This window comes from Chaetodon auriga, chromosome 12 (assembly GCF_051107435.1).
Source record: "Chaetodon auriga isolate fChaAug3 chromosome 12, fChaAug3.hap1, whole genome shotgun sequence".
Taxonomy (NCBI): domain Eukaryota; kingdom Metazoa; phylum Chordata; class Actinopteri; order Chaetodontiformes; family Chaetodontidae; genus Chaetodon; species Chaetodon auriga.
This window is the reverse complement of record NC_135085.1, coordinates 13,435,379-13,453,281: the sequence shown is the minus strand read 5'-3', so window position 1 is coordinate 13,453,281 and position 17,903 is coordinate 13,435,379. Positions and strand designations below refer to the sequence as shown.

The following is a 17,903-nucleotide window of genomic DNA, read 5'->3' as shown; positions in this document are numbered from 1 at the left end:
ATCCTGCAGGTTCTGTTGGACCCAGTGCACGTGTTGCATTCTTCCGCTTAACTCCAAATGAGCTACAAAATAAAGTTTCAGTTTAGCTCGTCTCTCTTGCTCACAGTCGCGTTCTGTCTCTCTTGTACGGTTTAGAAATTGCACGTCCCTAATCCATTCTGATCTGTAAACAATGACATTATCACTGTTGTTCTCCGGTGTGATGTGCCAGCATCTGGTTCACATCTGTTGCTATGGGAGATGGTATAACCAACCTGAGAAACAGGGACACAATCCATAATGATTTTATTCAATCTTATGTCCCATTGTATCCCACTGAAGCTGTTTTACCTTTAAAGGCATGTGATACAGACTATTTTTAGGTCACGTCGTCGTCTACATGGGACTTATCAAAGAGCTGAGTAATTGTAGTAGCATTTTTTCAAGTACACAAGGACAGGGCGAACAAAAACAGTAAATTTCTGCAGCATGAGACACATGATAATGGCAAAAACAAACAAACAAAACCCCAGAAGGATATTATATGCACTTTCCTTTCTGCTTGAAGGGGGTCATAAACATATGTAGGGGCAAGATACTGTATCCTGTCTTATCTTGTCCAATCCCATCTCAGCCCGTCCTGTCCCTTGCTATACTCTGCTTCCCTACTCATGCTCCCATTTGTTGAAATAGGCTGACGACTGTTTAAGTTAATCACATCTCTAACCAAGTAATCTACTCCCCATGGCCCACTTCAGTACATTTTCCCATTATTCCTCCCTCCTGTGGTCAAAATGAGTAGCCGGTCAAACTTTTTCCTGCCCATTAAAATTAGTTTGATTCATGGCAAGTGAGTGAAAGAGCACCTATTTAGTGTGGCAGTAGAGAGCAGTGTTATTCACAGGAGTTTCATCAGATTATTGCTACAGTGCTTTGTTCATATATGCAGTGCAGGTATAGCCAGCTAGCCAGTTTGGGCTTGGAGAAAGCAGCATGGACGTCAGCTGGCCTCTGTAGTAATGCGTTATTAATGTGATGTGTGGCCGCCACCTCGTCTAGCTGGAGGAAGCTATTTATGTGATTTTCTGCGAGGCTCATGTTACTAGAGCGCTGCGCGTCTAGGGATGAGGTCAAAGCCTGGGTCGCCCATTGGCAAGTGTGTGGAGTACAAGGAAAGATGGACAAATAGGCTGAAAGCAAACAGGAATGCAGGGTGGTAGCTGTTGGACAGAGACCATCCTGTTGTCAGCATTAAGCATTTGTCCGGTTGGTATGTGAAATTTCAGCGTGTGCAGTTGGTGGATCAGTCATGTAAACCTGTTTCCAAATAGCCCTGTTATTTTTCATCAAAAACCCTAATCCGCTCTTCAACTGTGTGCGAGTGGGTGTGTGCGCATGTGTGTGATTCCTGGTGCTCCATGTGTGTTTTCCTTGGCACTGGCAATAACCCACCTAGCTGTGGACACACACACACACACACACACACACACACACACACTCTCACCGATGACTGGATTAGGCTGCTAATCTCTCCGATCCCACAGCATGTGTGCACACACATCCCTTCGTGCAAACACATACACACTCATGCTGTGATTTGGGGTTTGAAACTGTGTCAGTTATGCAATGGCAGTCGTTACCAGGATCCATCAGTTATGTGTGTCAGCATATCAGTGTGGTCGCAGTCGTGCCATTTTGTCAAATGTGCTTCGGAAGAAAAGTAAGCAGATTTACCGGTGGTTCACATGTAATGCATCCTAAATTCCTATTTGCATACTTCTCCAAAGCTTTAGTGCCAGCAGTCTCAGCCTGAAAAATAAAAAGAGACATTTTAGTCCAACATTAATTCCTGTTTCCTTTATTAATACTAACTCATTAGTGGTCTTATTCTTCAACCTTGACTGACTCACTAATCTGCCTCCAACAACGATGTGCAGTCGATGGTGACAGACTGCTGGACTGCTAAAGCACAAATATGTGAAGATTACCATACCGTACATATGACATCACAATTAAAATGAGGTCTGAAAAGACTTGATGTTGTGCTATTTATGAGATTAAAAAATTATCAGACGATAGGTGCTATAAATAAGAAGCTGCTTTTGTTAATGCTGAGTGTAGTTATCAGACAATTCTGCAGCCCATGGTCAGAAAATGATTATCTATCCCAAACTCTAACTCTTACCTAACCTTCAGGCTAACCTGCGCATGATGCAGGATGCAGAATGCACAAGAGCAGATGCCTAAGACAAGTTATAGGTGTCCATAGGTCTCACAGTCTAGACGATATTTATGTACAGACAGATGCACCTATGGGCATCTGAGTCTCAAGTCCAGTCTGTCTGAGCTGTATGTACAGCTTCTGAATTGCTTGGAGGAAACCATTAATACATTTACTCCTGTGAGGCGAGAGTGTTTCTTCAGCTTCTGCGCCACAGTGGTAATAGCTGTTAGAATAAAACTAGAGAATACAGACAGTGCTTAAAGGCAAGAAAACCTCAGCAGGTAACAATGGAAAAAAAGAATATTTTACAATGTTGTATGTATGTCCCAATTTTCTACCATTTCAATATGAAGTACAAAGAAACCCAGGTCTTGAATAATCTGGCAGGACCAAAACTCTCCATGAAATTGAAATTGCATATCTTACTCAGCATAACACCTGCATATAACTGAACCGATGGAACTAATGCAGCATCGAGACTTGCCACAGACATGACGGAAACTGCTACAATGGCTGTGCATTATGCTGTGCGGCACCAGTGTTTATTTTTTTTAGTCATCAGCCATGGACCAGAGAGAAACAAACACACTTAACAGTGACACAGTGATGGTGGCATAACTGGACATGGTCAGCATTTTGGACTCCTGTTTTGTTCACAGACTCCCAGACGAATGACGGAGATACTTGGGCTTTGACTCATTCTTAATTTCCTGTTGCCCTCTCCTTTCTCTGTGTTTCCCACAATCTCTAAAAGCCTCTGACTGTCAGACTCTCCCATGCTTTATCACAGTGTGGATGACCTTATTTCAGCCTTCCCAGATTGCTCTTTAATAGGAGCCTTCCTCCCTGGTGAACAGTGATAAGCTAATGGTTAGGGAATTGTTCACCATTTAGCGGCCTTGTCTGTCAAAGGAAAAGGGAAAGAAGTGACGGAGTACTCTTATGGGGTTAAAGTGAACCGTTAGTTTCCATAATTTTGCCCTAGATGAAAGTTTGGGTGGGTGGGTGGTGCATGCATGTGTGTAATTTTACAAGCGGCCAGATAATTGGCTCTCTGCTGATTGGCCTCGCAAAAGGTGGCTGATTAATACAGAACACCTACTATGTCGATTTGAATACATTTGAATAGATCATTTAATGCTGAGCAGATGCGTAGTTTTGTTTCATCTCTGTGTGCCAACTGCGCAATCAGTTTAAACTTCTGTCATTGATCTTCACTTGGAACCATATTTTTATTATTATGACCACATTTTTCAAGTTTATCACGCATTCCATGAAGTTTATTCAGCGTGCAGGAACAACTTGGAAACAATGGAGGCAGGAAATGGTGAGGACAGACTGGAATTTGCTTAATGCATGGGTAAATTTCTAATGTATGAGGTGTGGTCTGGGGGTATATAATGAAAACATGTTTTTTTTACCTGTCTCTAAGTGCAGAAAATTGGATGTGCCTTGTATTATGAGCGCAGAGAATTGACCGTCACAAGCATTGGCATTAGCTGCCCTCTCCGTTGTGGCCTTTCAGATGCTACTGTCAGAGCCTCCCACTAACACAGCTCCTCTCCAGATTGAGCTGTCCTCCTCTGCTGATTACTCTAGTATCCTCTGGCTATGAGATTGAAAGTGCGTGTGTGTGTGTGTGTGTGTGTGTGTGTGTGTGTGCGTGCGCAAGCTGCAGTGTGTGTCTGAGAGAGCGATAGAGAGTGTGTAAGTGTAAAAGCAGGAGAGCCATGTCTGGTTGTTAAGGATACTTTTCCTCTATACTTTGATAGAGAGTGGCTTACTGTTGCTCTCACCCACATAGACACACATAGACACACACACACATACACACACACACACACACACATACACACACAGCTTGCTCCAGCTTACTGAGTCAAGTGGAAGAGACTGCTCTGTAACATTAGTCGACTGTTAGGTTACCCAACTGGAAACATAATGCTCTGTTACAGGTGACCTTTCCTGCTGGTGTGGCAGATGTGTGTTGAGGACTGCACGTGTGTGTTTAAAACTGCATACGTGTGTGTGTGTGTGTGAGTGAGTCCACTCTGCAGATGTTGTGAGTGTATACTGAAAATGGACCATCTGAAGAGGTTGTTTCTAGCTGGCTGCATCTGGAAGCCTCACACCTCCTACTATCCATGTGTGTGTTTGTGTGTGAGTATATTGTGCGTCTAAGTGTGTATTCTTGTTCTTTGCACAGATGTCCTTCAAATGGCAGGCAGCAAGCAGATTGCACTAGAGGAAATGGCCACAGGCCCATGATACACATGCACACTAAAACCAGTCCAGGCATTTCAATGGCCGTCCCAGGGGCCGACAGATTGCAGCTGACCCCTGATAGCACTGTATGCTCTTCCACCATCAAGCTCCTCTCTCACTCCTCCTGTCCTCCCTAATTTTTTTCTTCTCCTTTTCTTTGCGCTCTCGACTTCACTTTCTCATTCAATTTATTTTCCATCTCACCGAGGCACCAATCACACAGACCCGCGCGTACAAACATGTGCCCATCTCCACGTCCGAACTCCCTCGGTGTGTGTGGATTTTGAGTCGCACCACGAGCGGTGAGAGGGTCCAGAGAGATGCTCAATGTCACCTCCTCCTCTCATCTGTCCTCCACTTTGGTGTTCGAAGAGGAAAATTGCCTTTAATTGCTCCACTTTAGAGTTGGCCTGGATGAGGCACTTAAAGGACAGTTACAGAAACTTGGTTGACACATAATCAGTGGAGTGAATGGTTTCTTGTCATACACACATTGGCTGTGAAATATAGCTGAGATCGCCAACTGGACGGGGGATGTACAGTGATTAACTCAGGCTACAACCACAGTAAATGAAGGTGAAATGCCTGCTTGTAATCGTTGAGCCAGTGCATACAGAAATCACTGGCTTTAACGGTGAAAAGGATGGCAGGATCAAACTTATCGATGGCAGCACTGTGCCTATAGACTCGCCCTCAGCTGAAATGCCTCCAGGTGCATGCTAATGGCAGCCTGAGGGACATTAAATCATTAATCCTGTACTTACATATTTGTTTTTACTGCATTGTGCAGGCTCTGTAAAACTCAGTGATGTGATGATGATGATGCAGACTTTTTTACAGTAATTACACATGTAAGCTAAGGAGCTTTGATGTTTAGACTAAGGGTTAGATGTATTTTAAGACTTATTATTCGACTTCAGTCTATTAAAGAAGAGAACAAGGACAAAGATCTTGGGATTCATTACGGTGCATCTTTTATATATGAAAAAGCATTTTTGCTGTTGCAGATATTCCGTGTTGGCATGTTTAAAAGAAAGCTAGATCAAGAGCTGTCTGCAGTACAAAAAAACTTCACAGTATTGCAGTAAAATAAGTTGAGTCTCATATTGTCGTCAATATAATTGTGCTGTTTGAATGCTTAGAATACATGGTGATGACCTAGAAACCATCACATGAATCTTGAGTCTGTGCATCAGATTTATCATCCAAAAATGACAATGATCAAACACAGTAAGTGGCCATAAATGTCAATTTAATTGCAACAGAAACAAAACAAAACAAAACAAAGTCTTTAGTGATACACTTGTGTGGAGTCTGAACCCATGTGCAGTGACAGACTGCACGTGAGTTCAGAGCAAGCAAGAGGATTTCTTGTCTTCCCTCCAGCAGGGAAGAGAAAAAAGGGAAAGGAATGTCTGGGGTGGTTCCAGGGAGGCCATTAGAGTGCTTGTCACTGCAGGACCTTTGGGTGAGAGTGAGATTCAGTTAGGTGCCTCCTCCATGGAGGGAGTAATACAATCAGCATGGAAATGCTACCTCCTGCACTATCTATAAACACTGCTTAACACAAAGAGCAACTAGTGGCACACTAATATCAAATAACTATTGAGATGCTGGCTTCTGTTATGCAGGCCCTGGACTAGTCGGTAAGAAATAATGGTACTGTTATCACCTTATTTTAAGCTGTGAATCTGGCACTCCCACTTGAGCCTGTGAAACTGCAGGCATAGAATGGGAAGCTGCATCCTCACGCCAACATTTGTCTAATTCTTAGGGCTTTGAATGTAAGTTTTGAAACCAAAGATCATTTTTTAGTAATAGAAAACAGGCGTTAGGAACATCAACCCTCCATGTTTTGAGACATTTTGAAATGTGTGCGTTTGCAACAAATTTAAATGTTTATTAAAACTCGTACACCCAGCAAAAAAAAAAAAAAGATGTGACCTTGGATCACTGTGCTCAAGGTGTTGCCATCCTATCAGCATACTTGCTTCATCCTTTTTGATGTTTGTCTGAGCACTTTCGGTTATGTGACAGCATCAGAGGCCTTTTCAAGTTTTTTCTGACAAAATATTCTGAAACTTTCATTCTTTCCAGAAATTCTTGCCAGAAATCTCACTGTTGTCCCGTACTCCACACTGTACAGTGTGTCCTTGTTGTGTTTTGTCGTTGTGTGCTTCATTCATCCGTTGTGGATTCTTACTGTGTGTGTGTGTGTGTGTGTGTGTGTGTGTGTGTGTGTGTGTGTGTAGGCCTGTGTCTGGAAATTGGAATAGTGAGGAGGAATCTTCAGAAGTGAAATTTTCATTGCCAGTCAAAACATTGCATCATACATGATCTGCTCTCTTCACCTGCAAATGAACATCACCCACATGAATTTTGTTTGCCTTCGGCTTCCATTGATGTGTATGATGTTACTTCTTTGTTCTGATTTCAGCTGCAGCTTGACTGTAGTTTTAACCAACTTTGACAGCCCCTGTTTAAATTCTCTCATATGTTATTTGGTTGTGTGTGTGTGTGTGTGTGCATGTGTGTTTACTCCCACACCAAACCCGAGTTTCCAGATCCTTTCTACTTCCCTGCGTCCTCTGAGTTTGTGTGTGTGTGTGTGTGTGTGTGTGTGTGTGTGTGTGTGTGTGCGTGCGCAGGCGTGCACATGTTTGCAAATGCATGCATGGGCATGCCTGTCAAGAGTGCTCATTAAAATTGTATGGGAGCTGATGCTGTACTCCTGCTCCACTGCTCCCATTTCCACAGAGTTCTCCACATCTTGCCAGGTAATCAGGCGGGCGAACACGTGCAGCCCTGCCTCTGCGACGGCCAACAAGCTGGGTTTGAGGTCGTAAAAACAGCCACTGCTGCTAATTCATCCTGTCATATTCATGCTCGCTGTTGAGTATTTTATACAGCAGCAACATAGGAACTATTAATTTCAGTTGTGCTGAGCACTGATTGAATTGATGGAACCGATCAGTGCTAATACCATGCTCGTTGTCCCTTTTCTTCATTCCTTTCCTCCCCCTCCCTTCTCCCCATTTGTTCTCCTTTCCTCTACTGTTCTTATCCCTTTGCTCCACCACCTCTCCATCCTTTCTCCTCCTCTGTCGCCACCTGTCCTCTTGCTAGGGGAGCACCTGCGCATCTGTCCCCAGGGTTACACCTGCTGTACCAGTGGCATGGAGGACAACCTGGCCACGCTGAGCCGCAGGGAGATGGAGGGACTGCTCAAAGATGCAGGCCGGTCCTTACAGACCTCCCTCACAGGACAGTACAAGGCCTTCGACGGTGAGTTTGTGTATTCACAATAAGTGTATGAGGAGAGTGAGAGAATGAGACAAGAAAAAAAAAAAAACACTCACTCACTGCTCTGCAATTCTTCAGCAGTCAACAACCCTCAGAATTTTGACATCATATACAAGGACATAGTTTTGAGTGTTTTTGTGTCAGTTTTGACTGTACATTGTCTTGCCAGCTGTAGTGTTTTTCCTACACATAAATGTGCACACACACACACACAGAGGAAGAGAGAGAGACTGACTATAAGTGAAAGAGATAAGTTAAAGTAAGTTAAAGGCCTTTTATCATACAGTCTGCAGATTGATGCAGAGCATTGATGTGCTGTCATGCTTCAGCAGAGGATAGTAATGTCTTGCAGCGGTGTTGTCAGAATGCCAAGTTGTTTTATTTTTTAACTTTGCTGCCAAATCTGCGAAGCCAGACCCACAGAAAATTTGCAATACAATAAAACATAAAATGAAATTAATAAAAATGTCTGACTCAGGGGCATCCTGATGCCGAGGGGTTAAAGATGAAGATGAAAGACAAAAGTGCCAAAAAGGAAAAATAACTTGAATAATAAAATGATATATTTTATAAATTTTAAATAACCTGAAATTTGAAATGATAATATTTCACTTTCTTTAAAGCCTTTTTATGATCACATAGCCTCCTGAAGGGGAGTGGGGATGATTGAAAACAGGTATAAAGTGTTTTAATTTTACAGCTTCTGCTCAAACTCTGATCATATGTAATTCAGGATCTTCTGTCCAACCACAGGGGATGATAAACCCCTTTTAAATGTATTCACATAAATGGGTTTGAAGGAGTTTGATGATATATTGTAAGTATAACATGCAACATAACAGATTCTGAGAGGATTATAGTAGTGTAGTTATTGAATATAAGGTCAAGTCACATGTTCCTTGTGTAACATTGACATCATACTTACCTATTTCATGTAGGGATTTGATACTATTTGAATTCTTCCAACTGAACAAAATAAGGCACCAATTTCCAACTCCTTTTGCAGTGAAGTCTTGCGTGGCATTGTGATTGCTGTGTTGTTGCGACATGCGCTACAACAAGTCTGAAGCACCGAATCCACTCTGCACCAAACAAAATATTGTTTAAGTTCTTGATCATATGAAATAAAATTGGGAGTTAATTGCTGTGCTGCGAGTGTGAGAGAAGAAATGAGAGACGGACAGGGAGAGAAAGAGAGAGGGATTTTCAATCTTAGAACACTGGCGCAGCAAGGCAATTATTTGTGTCTAATGGCCTGCTCCAGTTAATAGAAGGGTGTCTCTGTGCTCCACTTGTTCCCCCTGGCCAGTTGGTGACAATGGATCTGTCAGTGAGGGCTCTGAGCTTGGCTAGTTAGCCTGACCTTTTCAAATCACAGTGATTAGTGGCTGAGTGACATTTCTTTACTCTTCTTCTATCTTTCTCATGATCCCTTCTTTTCACTCTGGAGGTTGTTACTGTGCCAAAGGGATACAGTCACCCTGCCAAGTATACACACCCACACACACACACACACACCCACACACACACACACACACGCACACACACGCACACACACACATACATACATGTATAAACAAACCTATCCAGGACATACAAATTTTCTCAAGTTAAACTAAGTCAATTTTATTTATATCTCCCAATATCATAAATCACAGTTTGCCTCAAGGCGCTTTACAATCAAAAATCTCTGTCCTGAGCTCCTCAACCTGAAAACTCCCCAAATAAAACTCTCCAAGCTAGTTCACGTCATTCAACAGTTCTTGAACTTTCCCATTCTTCAGGAAAACACCTCATTTAGCACAGCATGCCAGTAAACAGCACAGACTACAGACACACACATTCAAGCAGCACTCAACCACTAAACACTCTAAACACTCTAATGATGTGCACCGAAAACTTGTGGATAAATACGCACAGACAAACGTCATGAGCGTGGCGACTCGTGTTGCCTTGCAATGAAGTCATTTGGAGATTGTTTTTGTTCCTCTATGCTTGCCATATGTGTTACACTTACAAATTTCGGATAGCTGCTGTTTTGCTTTGGAACAGAAGATTTAATCAGACTGCTGCCCTCGAGTCTAGTCACACCTGTACATGCTCTCCTCTTGCTGCTCCTCTCCAAAACGCCCCACTCCCAAATTTATGTTTTTTTTCCCCCCCTGTTTCTCACGTCCCCTTATCTCACCCCAATGAGCATCAGATGGGGACGGCAGAGCTGACAGAGGGAAGAGAGAAGTATATGTGCGTTGGGACCTTGAGGTCTAAAAACCATCTGTTGTTGACTGCATCCTCTGAAGATGAGAGCTGAGAGATAGACTGGGGTTAATTGAACCATAATATGTTACATTTGCTGCCACATGATCAGTGCAATTTGGCAGGATCCAGCCATTCTTACTAAATACATCCTGTTGTCATCCTTAGCTGTTGAAAAGTACAACATAAGATGAGGTACTCCTGTTTTCAGGATTTGCCTGTAGCATTTACAACTCGACTGCACTTGGATCTTGGTTCTTTACAGGATTAGACACAAAATATTGAGTAAGGTTGATGATTATGATTAAATAGGTGAGGATAAGCTGATTCAAGCATGTCCAGAGCAAAGTTTTTTCTTTATATGGCTTCAGGAGAGTGCACGTAGTGACACTGTACCATGCTGCCATCCCTGCACATCTGGCTGTGTTTAGCAGGGTGTGGGCTAGCTAGCGCCATGTGGCTAAGTGTAGGGTGTTACTGTTCCAGCCCAGGCAGGCTAGGCCTTTTTAAGCCAGGGACTTTGGAAGAAGCCCCAACCAAGCCACAGATTAGAGGACCAGCGTACTCACATACAGCTGGATCTGAGCCTGTGAGTGTGCACACTGAGCATGCAGTTGTGTGTTTATATGCATGTGTTTGTAAGTTTGTAATTTTGTGCGTGTCGCCGTGTGAGCGAGTGAAAATGCTCTTTGTATACAGTATGTGTGTATGCATCTTGCACTCGGTACTCCCAATCTCTTTGCTGTCATTCAAATTGTGTACAGAGGTACAAACTAAATAAAACATTATGTTAAACAAAGATGCCGTGTAAAAATGCTGAGGAGGAAAGAAAGAGGGTGAAGGAGAGGACAGAGAGAAAATGAGACAGATGGAATAATAACAGATACAGAGAAATGGGAGGACGTACCGTCAGAGCAAGGACGAGGGTACGAGATAAACAGGTGGAAACGGAGAGTGGCAGCCAGAAAGAGTGTGAAAGAGAAAGAGAGATGGTGTTACTTATGGAAGTGAGAGGGAAAAGGTCAGGAAGGACGCAGAGAGTGATGGCACCGAAGGGAGCTGTGTGTTAGATGGCAACCAGGTGTGTTACACAGACGGAAGCCTTAAACCTGGCAGGTGGTGTTTGCCCTAATGGTGCCTTCACTGGCATCTGGATTCATTGCGTGTGTGTGTGTTCACTTGTACTGCTGCTGACATACAATTTCATGCAAAAGCCTTCTTTTTCCTTTGTAGAAAGCAATATCTGCTTCGACTTAATATGAAATATACAATTTATGTGATAACAAGATCAAAAGGAAAGACAAAATTCACACCTGTTAGGTTTGAGAGTCAAATTAAAAGAGCTTGTTTGCACAGTATGAACCGCACTTCATGGCCCCGCATAAATCTACATACAGCTGCAAACTCCTGTCCTGATGTCGCTGCTTTTACTACTTGAGGTTGCTGCTAAGAAGAAGAGTAAACGGGCTTGTGTCAATGGCTTGATTCAAAAAAAAGGTCAAATAGTGGCAGAGCTTTTTTATCTGGCCAAAAATGATCTAATTGTATCCGCCTATTTGACTCTCTAAGTCCTTTAATGGTAAGAAACATGTGAATGACCCCTTCTTTTAATTGCGTTTGGCTATGGCAGCATGACTTCAAGTCGGGCTGAAACGATTAATCAGTTGACTGCAACTATTTTGAAGCTATTTTCATCATTTAAATCTTAAGAAAAAGCCAAGCTGGTTTCGGCTCCTCAAATATGAGGATTTGCTGCTTCTTTGTCTTTTATGACAGTAAGTGGATTCTCTTTCGGTTTTGGAGTGTTGGTGTAATAAAACAAAACTTGGGGTCTTGGGTACATTTTAAAGATTAAATGATTTAATAAGCCTATTTCAGAGTCTTTAATATGTAGATTCAGAGAGTACAAGTCAAAGAAACAGATTTTGTTGTGATCGTAACCCAGGTCTTGAATCATCAACATACTCAGACTACATACACATCTATGCACTGGCACACAGTATTTGTGAGCAGCCAAATGCTTATTGGCCAGTGTGTTCCAGCCCATTTCAGTTCAAGGCAGATCAGTGGTCATAGAGCTTAATCTGATTTGAAGAGTACTGGCTGGCTGATTTTCTTATGGGTACACTCATTTCTAGATGACCAAGCAGGACTCGCTTATTTATTCATTTAAGTAGAGCTCTGAACATCTCCCAGCTGGCCCGTTAAGTAATGCCATCTCGTCCCGTGGAGATCGACTGAGGCAGAGCAATCCACGAGAACGACATCAAGCATGCTCAAATGTATCCTATCAGATTTTGCAAACAAGCCCTAAACTTGGATCAGAGGACAAGCCTGCATCGCCATCATCTGATAGCAGGCGGCACCCTGCTTTATTTCTTTGCAGCGAACAGTGTAGCAGCTCATTGGGATTTGTAACTTGCAAATGAAAAGACTTAAAGGACAAAACTAAACATTTTACAATGTGATAATAAATCAGTGCTGTGCATTAAAGTCTACATATGGGATGGACAAAATATTAGTAGAAACACCATCCAGTATAATACATTTCAACAGCTTAAGATTGAATCAAGGGCTTTCTAAACAGTTTAAACAAAAACTAAAGCCTTTACCTCATTGGTTTTACCTATGTGTACCTAATAAACTGCCCACTGATTGTTTTCAGGCAAATCTGGCCCAGTGTTCTTCTCTTTCCATCTCCAAACCAGCAAAACCCATGCTTACAGGGAACAGACACCGGTGACACATTCTACGTCTGTGTTGCAATATTCCTACAATTAGGCAACAGATTTGATTCACTCCCACCTCCCGCCGCCCACCTTCTAATTTCCAGCTTTCAGGGTCACCTCTGATGATGTCATGAAAGACAAGGACATCTGCTCCCATTGTGGGCCTTGATTGGCTCATTTTATCTGCATGCAAATCACGTCGTTGGGGACCAGGAGTACACTGGCCTAATTATGCCAAACACATTACTCACTTGGAGCTATGGCGCCTTGGAAGGATGAAATGAAACAGAGAGAAAGCAAGATAGAGAGGAAAAGAAAGAAGGCGGTGTTAGCAAGGATGGTATTCAGGCAAGCAGTGGAAAGTAAGATGAGATAGAGGGAAAAAGAGACCAAATGATAGTGAGGGTAAGGAATGGTATGGAGTTTGGGAGGAAAAAAGCAAGGGAAAAAGCTGGAAAAGAGAACCAGATGGATAGAAAAAGAAGCAGGCATGGGTAAATTGTGCATAATGCTACCCAGGCAAAGTCACAAGAGAGAAAGTGGAATAAAGACTTCCACAGAGAGCCTGTTGATAAATGACACGCATTCTGTGATGTGCTGGCTTGTTTGATATAAGAGACCTTTTAATAGCTTCTAAATGCTGGCTAAGGGGCCTGCAGTGCTCCTGGGGCACAGTATGTGTGTGATAAGTGTTGCTATTGACGGAGAGTCAGACTGACACATAAACAGCCTAATGGCTCCCATATCATCATTTGTGCATTCAGTGCACCCAGGACTGCAGTGTTTGTTTATGCCTGTTGTGTTTATTTTTTTCATTGTCCTTGCACAGGTGGGGAGATAACAAAGGAAAAAGCTGAGGATCATGGGTACTAAAAAGCAGCGATCACAAAAACATATGGTGCCTGCTGAAGAGGGTGGGGTACAGAGCACAGGCTGGCCTTACAGCTCTGTGTCTCTCAGTCTGCCTTTCTTTTCTGTCCTCTTTGAAGATCACTGACGTTACCTCAGACGCAGAATTTGTTTAGGGTCTGTAACAGGATGTCTCAGAGCCTAATTAACAGATTTCAGTAAAATTGAGGAGGAAAGTAGTTTGGCTCTGGGTCAAGGTTCAGTTCATTTGTTTTGTGTTTGTTATGTAAATTAGACCATCATATTATCATTTATGAAACACTTAACATTTTGGATGATCATTTTCTAACCAGGAGGAATATGATAGAAGTATGAGCACATCTGTTTGGGCCGTATCACTTTCAGCCCAAAAAACATTTCTGCAATTTTTTCACCAATTCTACAGATTTCATGCATGACCAAGAAGCTCTTGAATGCATCATGCACTTTTAACTAAATGCAGATGACAAATGAGCGGCCATGAAAAAAATGTGATGTCAACAGCAACATGATCTGAAGTTACACAGCGTAGCTCAGTCGTCCTGAGTCACATCAGTGTTGCACAGTTCACCTAATATTCCCAGACAGGATTTGAGTGTTCTCCAGAATTCATGGCAGCCATTAGCCAATCAACGTGATTGTGTGTTCTGATGCAGATCAGATCCAGATGCAGCGAAAAATGTTCTATTATTGAAATAACAAATTGAGAGCAGTGTGCAGCCCTGGCAGGGGTACAGTATGTGCTCTCTGTGTTCTTTCTGGTTTTATTTTTAATGCGCCAATGCCACCTGATTTCCCCCTCCTCTCCTCTTAGCATATGCCTCATCCTTGGCTCGCTGTCTCTGCCTCTCTCCTCCCTGCCAAAGAACCGTCCTGCTAATATGATCATTCGGCACTTGTCAAATGGACAAATAGAATTAAGGCTGTCAGATATGAAAGAGATATACAATTGCTGCTTTTGCAGCCCTGTTTTTTTCTTTCTAACTCCCTTTCATTCTTTCACTGATCCTCCTTCTCTGTCCAATTCTCCCATGTCAGTGTCTGGTGCACTGCCAAAACTCAGTTCATCTGTCATGTTTCTTAGCTAGTTTTCTATTTATTGCCCATAACTGGATGCGAGGAAGGGCATGATACTACAGTATGCTTAAGCATTCATGCCAACATCAGTATCTACTTTCATATTTCTTCGATTTCATTGTGTGGGTATGTCTCCTGCAAAAAACAAATTCAAAAATCAAGCTTTTCCCAGAATTTGGATTGTATATTTTACAAAGTTTTTTTTAGTCCTCCATCATGGTCCCAAGTGCTTTGAAACATTTCCTGCACATGCAAGACAATGTTAACTGCCAGTTGGAGGCAACAAGCAACAAAATGAGTTTTCACAAGACACTGGAGAGTTGGGTGAGAACAGACACGTCGTTAAAGATTCAGTGATTTCTTGTCCGCCTGTGATTGCTTAATCACCGACCAGTTTTAGATGAGATTCTTCAATCAGCTGGTGTGAGTTGCAACTTCATTAGACAGTGGCAAATGTTGCCAGACCTGCTAAGCTCCCTGTATGGGAAAACTGATTCAGGATTAGTCTGGAATGAGCAGTGCAAGCCTCGGTCAGTTAATACCTCTTTGTGAGAAAGTGACTCGGGATCAGTCCGAGCCCTCGGTGAGAGTGATTGGCAGTTGGAGGAACATCAATGGTACCCTTTGTGTCCCACAGAATATCTTGTCAATAACACAACTTGACACAGGAGACAGAGTGAGGAGGAGGAGGGCTGAAGATAGAGAGACACCAGAGAGACAAGCAGAGAAGGAGGGCACATGGAGGTAGAGGCTACTTGGCTGCTTTAAAGCAGCGTATTGATTGATAAAAGACCAAGGGACAGTACTGTTGAGGAGGGTGAAATACTTTAATACTGAATTTTATGGTGAACGAGGGTTTGTGTGTGCACTTCAGTGTGTGCGTGTGTTAAATCAGGTAAGAAGCAGTGGGATAAGAGAACCTAGGAATAGAGTTAAAATAAGCCTCTAACATGTCAAGGTGGCCTGGATGTGAAGCTCAGAGTGATTACAAATGAAATCATTAACTCCCCTCTCACTGCAGGAAGAAAGTCATTAAGGCACACATGCTTCACTTAGCTTATTCTAAGTGTGTGTGTGTGTGTGTGTGTGTGTGTGTGTGTGTGCGTGTGCGTGTGTGTACGTGTGTATAAGTGAGAGAGAAATGAAAGAATGAAAGGCAGCATGAGCTGGAGGTAGAGTGTGGTGACAGAGATCTTCCTAATCTACTGCCACATTAAAGAAAAAATGTTGCTGTTAATTATGAGAGTGTGCAGTCACTGTGGTCTGTCTCTGCAGTGCAGCTCGGCAAACTGTTGAAATATTGTCACAATGTCAAAAAGGATATTTTCTAATATATGCAAAATCACGCGTAAAGCAGCCAAGCTGATGTTCAAAACAGTGAACTGTGCTCCACTGTTTCGTATTACATCCGTTAAACTCAGTAGCTCGTTTTGCTTGTTTATTTGCTTGACGCTTTTAATTTGGACAACAGACATTTATGGAGGGATGGTATGATTAGATCATAGAATCACAATATGATTGCACTTAAACTTGATATAGACAACACTGTTGAATTATGGCCCACTGTTAACTGTTACAAGTCTAATCAGTCTTGTTATGAAGGGTGTCATATGCTGCACAGATTGTAAATCCCTTTGAGGCAGATTTATGATTTGTCTTCCTGGTTATCAGTACATGCCAAAATGTGACAAAATGTTTTACTGTATACCAGTTCAGGGCTATATAGTACAAATAAAAACGTCTTTATTAATTTGCACCATTTCAGTCAGGTTTAACTTGAATACTGTATATATACCATTTATTTTTGAATGCTTTGATCGAGTATATCAATCACATGGCATTTAATTGAATCTGGTGCAATTCTAAATGACTGAGATTTTCAGGGCAAGAAGCATGCATCATTACCTAGAGAAAGAGCAATTACAGGGTCCTCATGACTATAACACTGAAAATGAGTAAAACCGCCCAATTATCCCAACTATAGTTTGTCCCCTTTTTGTCCCCTCCACACCCAATGTGCTCGGATGAAGCAATTAAGCGCCTCCTCCCATCACTCCTTCCTTGGATAGCAGACGCTGGGGGGCGAGAAGGTGGAGGTTAGGCTATGAGGGATGAGGCAGAGAGTTAAAGGAAGGAGGGGTGAAGGAAGGGATGAGCCTGTGGCCCCCCGCATCATGGAGGCACAAACAGATGAAGAATGAGAAAGGTCATCTCCGCGCACACACACAGGGGTTTTGAGTCATACTAATGATGATCATTATTCACTTGGGCTGAAGGGCAGAGGAGAGCTGGACAGTGTGATGCCATTTACCAAGATCTGCCCTCCACATGTGGCGATCCCAGAACACTTAAAAACAAGCCCCAACCGCATTAGGACTGTAAACACAAATAATTCATTAAATGGAGCAAACAACTTCACTTCATCACCTGAATGAAACTATTTCTGCTGGAACCCAGTTCGCTTATGCCAGACTTCAGGCATTTTTACAGTATAGCTGACAGTACACAGCAGGGATGAATTCTAATGGGGATTAAAAGCAAAGCTGCACCTGTCACAGCCGCTCCCCGTCTGTCTGTCTGCCTGCCACTGTGCACCCCGGATAGTGTGTGTGTATGTGTGTTTGCGTGACCGTCCGTGATCCTCGTGTGTCTGTGTGTACGTGCGAATGTGCTGTCACTTTGAAGTTGGTGTCACCGCGTACATGTGTGTGCATGTGCTTTTTCTGCTGACTCCTGGAAGTACGTGATTGTGCGTTGGCTCGCACGAATGCGTGTGCGCGTGTGAGTGACATCGATGCAGCTCTCCTGGTACTTTGAGGCTGGCCCAGAGCTGTGTTTCCAAATAGTTTGAGTGACAGGAGGTCAGGGAACAGGGGAATGATGTGTCATCCAGCCACGAAGTCTCCCTACAAAACAAGTGCAGGACATACGGCTGCAGTGTGTCAGAAGCAGACATCTCACAGAGCGTTATAATCTAAGAAATGATTTGCATCACTCACAAAGACATAGGCTACACACCATTCATTATGTTGCCATTTGCCCTGTGCTGTCACGAAGGGCTGACTACAAGGGTTTTCTCTATCTTGTTGAAAACATTAACATCAACCTTTTCTGCCCTCAGAAAATGGACTTTTTTTCCTTGACCTACATTCATGTATAAAGAAAAAAATCACACAATTTGA

At 42.7% G+C, this 17,903-nt stretch overlaps 1 protein-coding gene across 1 annotated transcript in view; it reads left to right on the top strand.

The window, feature by feature from the left end:
- gpc1b (glypican 1b) overlaps nucleotides 1-17,903 on the top strand; it is a 64,480-nt gene that overhangs the window by 29,159 nt on the left and 17,418 nt on the right. The window contains exon 3 of the mRNA XM_076744776.1: nucleotides 7,595-7,753. Within this exon, the coding sequence (XP_076600891.1) occupies nucleotides 7,595-7,753 (159 nt within the window). The remainder of the gene's footprint in view (nucleotides 1-7,594; nucleotides 7,754-17,903) is intronic.